The 13,824-nt window shown below is 35.3% G+C and overlaps 4 protein-coding genes across 4 annotated transcripts; all 4 read right to left on the bottom strand.

The window, feature by feature from the left end:
- Positions 1 to 406: 406 nt before the first annotated feature.
- On the bottom strand, positions 407 to 2,833 carry TM35_000211960 (chaperone DNAJ protein; the record flags this gene model as incomplete). The annotated part of the gene is made up of 1 exon (XM_029027046.1): positions 407 to 2,833. The coding sequence occupies one exon, from the start codon at positions 2,831 to 2,833 to the stop codon at positions 407 to 409; it is 2,427 nt and encodes an 808-aa protein (XP_028881656.1).
- An 852-nt stretch (positions 2,834 to 3,685) lies between these two features.
- On the bottom strand, positions 3,686 to 5,341 carry TM35_000211950 (uncharacterized protein; the record flags this gene model as incomplete). Its single annotated transcript, XM_029027045.1, has 1 exon — positions 3,686 to 5,341. One exon carries the CDS (start codon positions 5,339 to 5,341, stop codon positions 3,686 to 3,688), a length of 1,656 nt encoding a protein of 551 aa, XP_028881655.1.
- Positions 5,342 to 5,806: 465 nt separating this feature from the next.
- Positions 5,807 to 9,085, bottom strand: TM35_000211940 (uncharacterized protein; the record flags this gene model as incomplete). Its single annotated transcript, XM_029027044.1, has 1 exon — positions 5,807 to 9,085. The coding sequence occupies one exon, from the start codon at positions 9,083 to 9,085 to the stop codon at positions 5,807 to 5,809; it is 3,279 nt and encodes a 1,092-aa protein (XP_028881654.1).
- A 650-nt stretch (positions 9,086 to 9,735) lies between these two features.
- On the bottom strand, positions 9,736 to 11,421 carry TM35_000211930 (nonsense-mediated mRNA decay protein 3; the record flags this gene model as incomplete). The annotated part of the gene is made up of 1 exon (XM_029027043.1): positions 9,736 to 11,421. The coding sequence occupies one exon, from the start codon at positions 11,419 to 11,421 to the stop codon at positions 9,736 to 9,738; it is 1,686 nt and encodes a 561-aa protein (XP_028881653.1).
- Positions 11,422 to 13,824: the final 2,403 nt, after the last annotated feature.

Below are 13,824 nucleotides of genomic sequence, written 5' to 3'. Positions count from 1 at the left end.
AAAAAAAAAACAATAGAAAAAGAAAACAAAATCCGAAAAGAAAAAGAAAAACGGAGAGGGTACAAAACAAGAAAGAATAAACAATAGATAGAGTACAAAGTATAAAACATCATTTCTAGTAATATGTCTTAATAAAACAAAAACAAAAAATTGAAATGGAGGCGAAAAGTAGGACAGAACAAAGTGAATATCGAGCCTCCATTTTGCTACGATTTTAATAGTTCATAATGTATGTATGTATATTGTATGTATGTGTATATATGTATGTATATACATATATATGTATAATTCCCAAACATTTCCATGAATACGCCAATATTTCATTTGCACATAACAAAATCTATCCATATATATTTATATGGGGAGAAAAAGAGAGAAATTTGATAAACGCAAATATGATATTTCTTTAGGATTCAACCAAGTGTTCTCGCTGTGGAAGTCGTACAGGATCATCATCATTTACAACCACAACATGACGCTTGTGGCGAAACCAATAAACAATCTTCAATTCTTTCTTCTCTGCTGTAAATGGGTCCGGATCTGCGAATCCAGCCAATCGACTCTTTGATCCACCTGGTAATGAAAGTTGAGAGTCGTGTACAAAGTTTTGAAGTGCCACAGTTACATCCAATACCAATAGTGAAGCTGTATCCTCTTCCATATCATCTTCCTTCTCTTCTTCATTTCGTAAACCATCATTATTATCATCATTATTACCACCAATATCACCATTTCTTATGAAACCTGTATTATTATTACTATTATTATTATTCATATGAACTATATTGGGTGTACCAGTTTCTTTCCGTGTCCACCATCGTCTCCACCATGGTAAGTGTTGAATATGATTATTATTATTAGTTGTTCCATTTCTTTTCGATTGTTGTTGTTGTTGAAGTGCCTCTGGATAGCGCGGATTCAACACTCCATACTTTGCGTTAATAATCACAAGTCCTCCAACTCTTTCTTCTGCCATGTGATTTCTCATGGAACTGAATTCAATCGCCTTCTGTTCATTTATAGCCCGCATTCGTGCGATATCCATTTCTGCTCGGTGTTCTATTCGTCTTTGTTTGTAAAGAGCCGCCACTCGTCTATTACGATAAGGCCGCCATAAAAGTTGAGCCGTTCGATATAAGAGTAATGGTGCGGAAATCCAAATAGCCACTTGTTGAACTCCTGAACTGTAAAAGGCCAAAAATGGAATACGAATACTATGTTGACCTTGTGCATATAATAAACGGAATTCATTTATTCCTGCAGTTGCAATACGTCGACTAGATGAGGAATTAGAATATCCTGAAATGCTTAATAAAGAAGAAAAACCAATACCAATACGATGATATTTAGAAATTCCATACCATACATCAAATCCAACATTTAAACCTCCAACAAGATTTAAATGTGCAAAAGGTGCAATAAAACCTCTATTGGGTTTTGAATTTTGTTCTTCATCATTTTGAAATACAATAGGTATTTCTCTAGAAACTCCAAGATGTAGATTACCATTCCCAGAGTGAAGATAAATGCGATTCAGCACATTATTTGATGTTACACCCCAAATATAGGATGAAAAACTACCATATTCTGTAAAAGACATATCTAACGTATTTTTTAATGTCCATGTATTTGATAATTTTCGTTGTAAACTCAATCTGTACTTTTGTAGTAAACCTTTTCTACCAAAGAGATGTGCTCCTGTACTAACAGTCCATATAGGATTAAGTGCACGTTCTCGCTCCAGAAAAAAATCTCCTCCAACCTTTGATAATTCATACGTTGTAGTGTATGTAGTGATCTCATCTGAGGAATAGCGAAGAATTCCTTTACAACCCATATTCATTCCATTTTTTGAATGATTGGCTCGTGTTACAAATTCCGCAATAGCATTCGGTGAGAAAACATGATGAAAAGAGTGTTTAAAAGCTAAACTATCGGCTTGTACACCCGTTAACAACTTCTTTACTGAACTTAATACACCAAATATACTTTGTGTTTTCTCAAATTCCATCATCTGGTTCTCATTATTATTATTATTATTATCACCATCATGAGAAGAAGCACTAACAGCTGTTTTACCCATTCTTTCATATAATAAACGTTGAAATTCAGGAGATGGTAAAAGTACAATTTGTTTACGTCCATCCAAAATAACTTCTTTTGCAGAGAATTGAGCATTAACAGTATTCGTTGGAGCTGCACCGTCTGTTGTTGTTGCTGTTGCTGTTGTTGCTGTTGGTTCGGCAACCTCACTGGACTCTTCACCTTCCACGGTATCTGTTTCTACATTAGGGGAAGTGTTCACTACATCATTTTCATTCTCCATTGATTGTACAGGAGTTGAATGTACTTTCCTTGAAAGAAAAAGATGTGTAAAGGAATATACAATTGAGATCTCTGATTTCGTTGAAAGCATTTTAGATACTCGTAATACCTCCGCTTCTTGATCTAACAACTCCAAGTAACGTGCGATATCTTCACGTCGGTTAATAGACTGTGGAATAAGAGCCAAACGGCTTATACCCAATTCTCCTCCCACATCATATGCCACTCGTTGCTTTGGGTCTGAGAGTACAGTATATGCATCTTGTAATTTCTGAAATCGCTCATTCATTAACTGTACAGTATCTACAGATTCTCCACTGTGTTTATCGGCATGATAGGTCCTACTTAAATGTAAAAAGGCCTGTCGAATATCTTTTTGTGAGGCATCCTGTGAGACGCCAAGAGCTGCGTAGTATCCACAGGGATCAGGATCAAACCTCTTCTCTGTTGTATCAACATCACCCAAAAGTGTGTGTTCTCGTGCACTTTCATCTTCATAATCCGTCATCTCTTTATTTTGTTGTTGTTATCTCTGTGTGTATGTATGTGAGAGAAAGAGATAGAGAGAGAGAGTTGTTGTTGTTGTTGTTGTAGTTGTAGTTTCCAATCGTTATTATTATTAATATATATATATATATATATATATATATTATTTATCCTTCTTGATGTTGGTTGCTTTAGTTATCAAACCAGCTTTGACTCTACTTTTTTTTTTCCAGAGTGCACCTATAAAAAGATGCTCCGTTTTTGGGGGTGCCTTTGTATCCCTTCCTTTTCTTTTCTTCTTTTCTCTGTTCTTTTCCCCTTTTCCCTATGACACACTACGCAATCCCACCTTTACCCAAGAAAGAAATAACAATAATAATAACAACAAGACGAAAAAAAAAAGGAAGGTTTACGTTAACAGTGAAAAGTGAATATCTGAAAAGAAAAAAAACGTACATGTTTATATTTAACATACACACCTAGTTTTTTTTTTTCTTTTAATTTTTTCTTCTTCTCAGTCTAAAAGAATAAAACTCAATACACTCTGAAAAATAACTAGTCTTCAATATGTACAAGGAACCTCCCCAAGAAAGAAAGAGATCCTGGGGGTGTGATAATATGAGATACAAAGAAATAATAATAATAACCGATAAGTTTAAAAATAATACAAAAAAAAACCAATAACAATTTCAATAGGCAAACCCATCCACAACCAGTAACCCTTTTTCCTCTCAAGTTTCTCCATTAATAATATTCTTTCTATCTCTACTTTTCCCTCTCTCTCTCTCTCACACACACACCGATATACACAGAAAGATTTGGACAGATTAAAAGATAGATAGATAGATAGATAGATATACCGGGTTATTTCCTTCTAATCACTTGGTAACACTTGTCCACGCATATGTGTTAACATCGCCCCCGCCCCTGCAGAATTAGATGAAGTCACGTAACCGTGCAAAACAGCATGCAGTGGACTACTACGTGAGGCCCAATCACTCGCACTTGTTACCTTCGCCGCCGCCTGAGACTCTACAGAACCCCACAGTCCAGACCATTTCGCTGAACTCCTCCCTGTAGAGATTATCTTTTGTAGGGCATTAAACCAAAAATCAAATTTATCACGCATTTCAGTGGCAAATACAATTGTACGTTCTTCAGTAACAAAAGAGAGACGATAAAAAGTGCGTTGTGTGGACTCATCAAACAAACAATCTGGGCGAACATCTACAACATCATTTAACTTTAAATGGGAAAGCAATACAAATGCGTATCGTGGATTTTGTCCCCATACGATTATATCGCGTTGTGTATCAAGCCAAACAAAACGTTCATGCACTTTACCGCGTCGTGTCCACTTAAGAAACCAATCACCAGCCTGTAAGACTGCAAGAGCTGCAGGAGGAATTGGGTAAACAGTAGATCGATTGGAATTTCCCTGCAGGAGAGCCTCTTTGGTGAATTGATTATGAAATCCACCCTCTGCTGCTCGCTGAAATCCTGACCATCCATTTAACTCGGGTTTATATGTAGAGAAAGTGCTTGGGGCACTGTAATCAGGAAAACAACAAAACTCCTCAAAGGTTTGACGGCGAAACGGATTTTGTTGAGTAAAGGCACTCTGAATAACAAATTTTGAATCTAATTGTTGTTGTTGTTGTTGAGATTGCTGTTGTTGATATTGTCCTTGTTGTTGAGATTGTCGTTGCGATTGTTGTTGTTGTTGTTTTCTTTCTGCTTGTGCATATTCCTGTGTTTCTACCTCAGCAGCAGTACTACTACTACTACTTCTTCTTCGATCACGTGTCCCACCACCACTGTAAAGATCATCATCCCTCAGTGAAGTGCGATTACTATTAGATGGACGACGAGAACTAGAGGATCGATATGATTGTTTAGTCAAACGATCAGTATGTGGAAGTTGTGTTTCACGACAGGAGAAATCCACTTCGGAGGGTTTAGATGTGGAATTCGTTACTTGATCGGCCTCCACTTCTATTATCACTGTAGTGGAGTTCGGACCACGTGTGCGTGGGGCTTGTGGTTGAGCTCTACGTGGATGTGATGTCGCTTCTATCGGTTCATGTCGTGGTGGTGATGCTCCTTTTCTGTATACCTCACGTGAATGTAATTGTTGTTTAGATTGCTGTTGTTGTTGTTTAGATTGTTGGATGTTGGTATTTGAGTGAGGTGTGTTAGTTGAGACTGGTAATACAGATGGTGGAGGTAGTGGTGGTGGGAGTGTGTTGTATAGACTAATGCTCTCATTATTGTTGATATTGTTATTATTGTTGTTATTATTATCATTATCATCATCTAGTTCATGATATACACCACTCTCTGGATTCTCATATTGGGATTGATATGATGATGAGGGAACCGTGTGATATTCCCGGGCATTTCTAGTTTGTTCCTTCCGTGGATGTTGTTGATATGGAGTGTAATCTTCTTTCGCTTCTACATCTTCATATGGGTTAAGAATAGGCGGCGCGAGTACTCGACGTTTACTTTGATATGTGAGTGCTGACATGAAATACTACTCCACACGCACAGTGTAAAACTCTTTCTAAACTTTGTAGAATATCAAAAAAAAAAAGAAAAAGAAAGAAAGAAAAGAAAAACAAATAATAATAATAAAGAGAAAAAGATAAGAAAAAAGAAGAATTACAAGAAAAGATCACGTAATAGTAAACGCACTAGAAAGAGAAGTAAAAAAAGAAAAAAAAAGAAACAGCAACAGCAGCAGTAATATACATGCTACTCTCTCTCTCTCTCTCTCTCTCTCTCTCTCTCTCTCTCTATGCAATAAAGACATAATAAAGAATGTGTATATTTAAGAGATTATTAAAAAAATAAACAAAAAAAATATATTATATATTATTACCGGTTGATAATATCAAGAAAAATAAATAAATAAATAAATAAATAAATAATAATAATAATACTGTGAAAAAAAATAATAATGATAAAGAAAAAGATACCATTTCATCATATTTCAAGAGAGAAACTTCAAGGCACGTCGCACTACCCGTTCTTGTATTGATGTAAATAAATCCCGCATTTCATCATTCTGACTCATACTAGACAAGAGACGAACAATATGTTTTGCATTCTCATCTTCATCCTCATCATTATTATCATTATCACTATTATTACTATTATTATTATTATTATCCCCACTATTACGCATATGAGCTGCAGTCGTTACGGTTTCTGTGAAATCTGAGATCCAATCATCATCGCGATAACAAACATCTAGTAATGAACGGCGACCCAAATGAGCCATCGTGACCGCACATGTCCAGAGAAATATTTCCCATAATTCTTGTGGTTCAACAGATTCAATGATATCATTTGTATCTCTGTTTTTACTATTATTCTCCGTAGAAGAATATATAGTTGTTGTTTCTGTTGTTGTTGTTGAAAGAAGAAGGCGACATAGTAGTAATCGAGGGAGTTCTGGTACGAGTACAAAAATATGTGGTGTTAATGTAAATATAATGCGCAGTATTCGACACATATGTGCGGGTAATAAATCTGCAGATGATATTAACAACAGTTGTTCATGGCACTCTATAAAGAAGCGACAAACAGGTGAATTTCTTAACAGTTTCTTCTTTTCTTCTCCGTCTATTGTGCCTAAACCAACTCCTCCTCTTTTATCTGCGGCTAAAGTGTATATACCCCGCAGAATAGCTAAAGGTCTCTTCTTCCTCCTTCTCTTTCCTCTCTCAGACGTTATTACTAATAACCAACACTTCTCCTTTCCCTTTTCTTCCTCCTGTTGGAGTAGAGGAGTGAGTCTCTCCACGTGGGCGGTGAGTGTACTGGCGGTGTTAACATCCCGCACATCACAGCGGCAGCCGCACACCGGCGATCCCACAGGGCGGCCCCACATCACACACCGTCGACAAGAATTGCAGAGAAATCCACAGGCCCCACCAGCGAGTGTAAACTCATCCTCTTTTTCCTCCACTATCATCATCATCATATCATTCCTATTCTTAACAGAGAGAGAAGAAGCGGCATTGCGGTAGGTAGTATGTGAATAGGATTGTAAATGAGAGGAAGAAGAAGAAGAGAGACGTTGAATACTTGCAGAGAGTGGTAGTAAGATATTACGGAGATACTGGGCTATGGGTGGATGGGCAGCGATAGATCCAGCGTGTAATAATCCACGTAAGAGTTGAGTGTCTACATGAGAGGATTGTGTCTGAAGTGTACGTTGTATGTGTGAAAGACATATAGTGCGCAACTGTTGACATGATTGTTCGTACATATTATAATAATAATAATAATAATNNTTATTATTATTATTATTATTATTATTATTATTATTATTATTATTATTATGAGAATGAGAAGAGACATTTAATTCAACTATTGTGGAATTGAGAGATTCGATTAACTCCAGCAGAGAACATGCAGGAGGTGGGGATGAATGGGATACATCAAACAAACCAGGAAATGAAGTACATATAGTATTCCATAATGTATATAGCAAATCATAATATTCCTCTTCTTGTTGTTGTTCCTGGTGTATGGAAGTTAATGATATCTGCCAAGTTTGCATAGACTTCACAAGTATTAAATAAAAAGAAAACGGTAATACAGTTTGTGTATTCATAGTATTACTAATACTATTACTAACACTTTTAGTGTTTCTCAAGATGCGGAGAGCATCTAAAAGTAATCTTAACCGTATATCAGTCTCTTTAGATTGAATACTATTATCATTCACATTGGCATTTGTAATAATACTCTCTTTAGACACTTCTGAGAAGAGACGTAGTACCTCAGCGGCCTCACAACACTTACACCACTCTTCAACTGTTAAAAACCCCATATTATTATATAATAATGTTGACACCTCTCTTTCTCCTTCTGTTACTGTTGTTATTGTTGTTCTGTTCTTTCTTGTTAATAAGATATTCTGCAAGAGACATTGTATGGTATTCAATCCCCTTTCTAGCACCTCATCCTTTGCTTTAGCATAACTTAACTGATATAATGCCAAACACATTGTGAATGTATGCAATACTTCCACACAATATATACGGAACTCTGACGATATTGTATACAATGATCCATCCGCATTGAAAGTGTTTAAATGCCCTGATGATGATAATAATAATGATATCTTCACAACATCCTTTGCAAAACACTCCGTAATTTCTACCACGCCTTGAAGCCAATGATGAACAGGTCCAATCCATTGTTGTATCTCATCTATAGTGTAATTAAGAAATCCAAAAAATAGTGAACGAATCTCTATAAGTATATCCCATACAAGACGTGCACGAAATAATTCTTCACTTTGTTTAATGGGTTGTTGTTGAAGGAGTATGCGTAAAGCCATTGTACCAGAAAAGAGAATTTCAGAAAAGATATTATGAAATACAGTAAAATACTTACCATATAATCGTAAACACTTTCCCGCTAAAGAACCCAACTTGTTGTACAACTGCAACAATAAGTAATCATAATTAGATTCTTGTGGCTGCAAAAAGGTGAGAGATTCAATTGAGATTTCTTCTTTTACATGAGACCACTGCAAAGTGATATCTTGTACGAGTGGTTTGAATAGAACTGCGAGAAGCTCTAAGCGTCGTGGCTTCAATGTAAGGGTTGAGTAGTGTATAAAGTTAGCCACATCCACCAGCAGTTGAAGTTTCTTACAAAGAGGGTTTAATAGTTCCTCTTGATTAGATGGTTTGTGTGATTTCTTCTTTTCACAGCTGTCCGTCTCTAACAAATCGTCCCACCATGTATCCTGTTGTTGTTCTTCTTCTTTTTCTTCTTTCTGTTCTTTCTGTTCTTTTGCTTGTGTATATCTCCGCAAATGAATATACAGTGCTGTGAATAGTGTTTCCTCCATCGGTCCCCACTGGGTGATGGCGGTTCTGTGATGATCAACATTCCTATTATGAATATTATTATTATTATTATTATTATTATTATTATTATTATTATTATTATTACTATTATTACTGTTAGTAGTCATAATAGTAGTAGTAGTAGTAGTATTAGTAGTAGTTTTAACAGTTTGTCCATCTCTGTAGCCAAGGCGAAATAATGCCATAATAGACGATGGTGAGAGACGAATGCCGTTGCCCTCCACACATCCCACGAGATGAGCCGTCACACCGCTATCTATATACGGATGTTCCTCACATAATAACTCCGCTGCTACGAACGGTGTAATAGGCGCAAAGGGCAATCGATCACGCAGTTTTGCATGTATTTGATAAATTGTATGTGTTAGTCTATACATTCTCTTTATACATATATATAAAGAGAGTGCGTGTATGAACACCATTGAGGAAAAACAAAGAGAAAAATAGAGAGAAAGAGTATATTAGAAATAAATATGAGAACATTCCTGAGAGGAATAGGTAATGAAAAAATAATAAAAAATTAGTTCCAGAGGGGTATCGAATAAACGATCACACCTTTTTTTTTGTTTTTTTTGTTTTTTTTGTCTTCTTAAAAGGGAAAAGGTGGCATTATGACTACTAATGTATGGCATTAACCATTTTTTTTTTTTTCTTAAGCGCAGCTTCTCTTAAAAATAATAATAAAAAAAAGAACAAATGTAGGTGGTAGGTAACGTGAGACAGTGCATAAAATGAAAATAAGTAACAAATTTCAAGAAGAAACAAAAAAAAAGAAAAGAAAAACAAACAAACAAAGACAACTATGAATTTTCCAAACACCTTCTGCACATCACTTTTATTCGGTGTTATTGTAATAATGATGAGTTATGGTGTTGGTATTTATAGTTTGTTTGTTTATTTTTCTTCCTCCTTATATATATATTCTTCTTATCATCACTGATGCATATATATATATATATGCAAAAGACTCCACTCTCCTTCCCTTCTCTTCTCTTCTCTCTTCTCTCTTCTCCACTCTTTACTCTCATTACTCCGCCCGCTGTTTCTTCCGTAAATGTTCCTCCTCTTCCTCCTCCTCTGCTCCCTGTGCTGTGGCATTCACGGCGTTATCATTATCAATCACATCATCCTCAATACGCAGTTCATCCAAAAGTTCCTCCAATCCAATCTGCGGTACCTCCTCATCATCCTCATCTTCTTCTGCTTCTTGTTGAGTAGTAGTTGTACCGTTAGGATGATCCTGTTGTTGTGTGGTTGATTCCCGTTTATCCTTCTTCCCCTGTCGCTCTGCCAACTCGGAGTCTAACATCTTGTAGATGGGCACATCGCGGCGGAGTTCGGCATCCCGCTCGAGATCATCCTCAAACTCCCGCCGCTCCTCCTCCAACTCCTCCTGCAGTTTCGCCGATCGGCCCATCGCGACGGGATCCATCACATCCAAATGTTTAAGTTTCCACACACGTTTGTGCCGACGCGCCTTCTGGGCGGGGAAGTGTTTCCGCACGAGAATGACTTCCTGCAGTTGGTCCGGTTTATACCGCTGGCTGTCCCACTCCTCATTATTGAAGTTGGTGCCCTCCAGCAGATATCCCATCGCGAGATCACCGGGCTGGAGAATACCGCCGAGATGCGAGGAGACAATCCACTCACGTCCAGCCCCAACTTCACTGGAGAGACACACCGTCACTACACCAAGTTGATAACGTCCATTCGTCACACCTGTTAAATTGCATTGGAGAACATAAAACTCCGTCAATTGACGGGAATTCATAAGGGGTTGAAATGGTTTTTTCCAGTAAAAGGTTCCAGTGAATTCACCAGCGCGAAGGGTCTTTGGGTCGAGAAGTACAATACTGCTGTAAACCTTATGCACAAGAACAAGTGGTCCAAGACCTCCAAGCTTAAGATAATAGTTTTGATAAGGTAATAATAATAAATCCTCTCGACAAACTGGAGAAATCTCAAGTGAAAAGGTGTAATGTTGAACAGCTGTGTTATTCTTACTATCATGTGAAACCAACTGAACCGCATCTCGTCGAGTAACAGGACTATTACGATTTAAAAACTCTAAAAAGTTCATAGCATGACTTTTATGACCAAAAAAGAAATCCAATCCTTCTGGTTGGGATTCAATACGTGTAAAGTTCTCATGCAATTTATGTTTTAAAATAAGTTGCTCAAGATATAAGAATGTTTTCTTATGTGCGGCCTTCTGTCGAAGTTGTACACATGCATCCCATTGGGGTTGACCCGTTGCCACCTTTTGACAGGTCGGGCACTGTTGCCAAAGCACCACGTACTCCACCACACATGCCTGTTGAATAACAATATTACTCATCACCTCCTTTTGGAGTACCAATTTCACCTTTAATCGTTTAGAGTGTGGTTCTGTCCATATAAATCCAGCATCCATTAACTTAAAAACATTTCTATTCATACCTTTTATACGTTTTAGGCAAATAGTAAGTAACTCACGACTTTCAAGATCCGCACGACTCCAATACTGTGGTGGTTGTAAATAACGTGCACACTCTGGACAGTAGACAATAATATATTCCTTCTGCAGGGAGGCGGTAATATCAACATGTGAGCGTAAACAAGAAGGACACATATTACATGGATTACTGTCAATTAAAAGACCACACATGCAACAAAGCACCTTGGGGATGATTTGCTCATCACGCTCATAGTTAAACTCACCATCTAGTTCCATCTTTCTTTTCTTTCTTTTTTTTTCTTTTAGTTTTACTTTATTTCCTTTTTTTTTTTCTTATTTCTTATTTCTTTCTTCCTTGTTTGTAATAATCTGTGGATGATGTTACTGTTGTTAACACACTACTGCTGAGAGGTCACTGATGCCGAGACTTTCACACCTCTGTTCTGGTCTATTAATGTACGTAAAGAAGATGAAGAGATTTTTTTTTTTTGTTAATAGACCACACAACAACAACAACAACAACGAAAAAAAAAAAAAACAATAACAACACACTCACTTACTTACTTATAGACTCACTCCGTTACTTTTTTTTTTTTTACTTACGCAAATACACAGGCGTAGGGGAAAAAGCAATAAAGAAAGAGAGAGAGAGAGAGGGTGTGTGTTTGTGTTTGTGTTTGTGTACGTGTGTGTGGAAACACAAGGGGAAAGAAAAAATAAATATAATTTGGAGACTGTGGTTTGGTTTTTCTCAGTACCTATATATATATATATATTCTTCCCTGTACCCGTTGGGGGATTAATGTCTATTATATATATATATATATAATGATTATTGAAGAGAAAAAAGAAAAGAAGAGAAGAAAAGAAGTATAGAGGAATGCCTAGAAGAATATAATACCATTAAGAAGAAGAAACATACAGTTATAAACACTATAACTATATATATATATATATATATATATATAGAGAGAGAGAGAGAGGAATTGTAAATACATGTAAAACGCGACAATCGTGTGGAAAAACACATCTCGCGACAATAATAAAAATAAAGAAAAAAAGATGTACACTGTCACTCCACCGCCGCATCATCAACAAAGAAAAAAAAAAGAAAACCGTAAAGGCTATTGGTGCAGAAATAAATAAGAAGGTATGGTCTTGTGAAGACAGTGCTCATAAATAAATAAATAAAATAAAATAAAATGAGAAAAGAAAAAAAAAGGAAAATGAAACCCTACAGGCATAAGAGAGCCACCACTGGAGTTCATACCTCTCTCACTGCAGTAATGACTCAATGCGGGTCAATTGCACTTCTGCTCTCTCAAACAAAAAACACAACAATAGATAAATAGATAGATAGATAGATAAATAGATAAATAGATATATCTTCATACAATAACGTAAAAAAAAAGAGAAAAAAAAAGAATTCAGACCAATCAGTGTCTAAATAAAAAGAAAAACAAGAAAGAAAGAAAAGAAAAGAAAAAACACCAGTACGCCTTGCAGCAGCATATAAACACCAAAATCTAATAATAATGACAGAGAAAGAGAAATCAAAGAAAATAAAATAAAAAAGAAAATGCTATTATGATTATTATTACTATTTAGTACAAACTTAATTATACTCTTAAATGTTTACTTTATTTATTTATTGTTATTTATTTACACCAATTCATAATACACACTCGCACACACACACACAGAAAAAAAAAAAAAACATGTCTTTATATATATATATATATATATATATACCCATATAGGTATTAAGCAACAGCAGACATGTATAGATAAAAAAAAAAAACAAAAAAACAAAAAAAACCAGCAGAGAATAAAATGTCTATACTATCAATATAGAGGAATTCCTTGCAGGCACAAGAAAGAAGAAAAGAAAAGAAAAGAAAAAAAAACAGAAAAAAAAAGTATCATCAACAAATACTGTATTGATGGAATGGAAACCAATAATAATAATAATAATAATAATAATAATAATAATAATAATAATAATAATAAAGGGAATTACAGATAGATAAATAGATAGATATATTCCGTACAGTTACTATTCTTCATTTCTTTTTCTTTCTATTTCCGTTTTTCTTCTTGATCCTTTGCTCTCATCATTTCTCTTTCTCTCTTTTTCTCTCACTCATTCTTCACAACTACACACACAATGCTGTAAGTATATGTACAGTTGTGTTTTATTTTTATTTATTCATTTTTTTTATTTTATTTTCTTTTTTTCTTTGCTTTTCTTTTTTCTCAGACGACGTTTGAACAGTTAATTGTCATCAATACTCCTCCACTAGAATTATCATTATTACTGCTACTACTAAAGCAATTGATTGGTCTTTATATATAGATACGTATATATATAAATATATATATATATATATATGTATATATATCTTGTTGAAGATAATAGTAAAGATGTTTTCTTTTTTATTTTTTGCTTTTTCTCTTCTCTTTTAGTGTTATTATTTTATTTTTTATTTTTCTTATGTATATATATATATACTCCGTCATGTCACCATCGCTCTCGCCCACTCCTTTTATTCATTCACTCATTCATACATAAATAACTATATACATAAGATATCACCGGTACACATTAAAACCCACATAATTACATGCACATGTATATACATAAACAGAAAAATATATATATATATATATATATATATA

The sequence above is a fragment of the Trypanosoma theileri genome, assembly GCF_002087225.1.
Source record: "Trypanosoma theileri isolate Edinburgh chromosome Unknown TM35_Tth_21_V1, whole genome shotgun sequence".
In the NCBI taxonomy this organism is placed as follows: Eukaryota; Euglenozoa; class Kinetoplastea; order Trypanosomatida; family Trypanosomatidae; genus Trypanosoma; species Trypanosoma theileri.
This window is presented reverse-complemented; position numbering and strand designations above follow the sequence as displayed.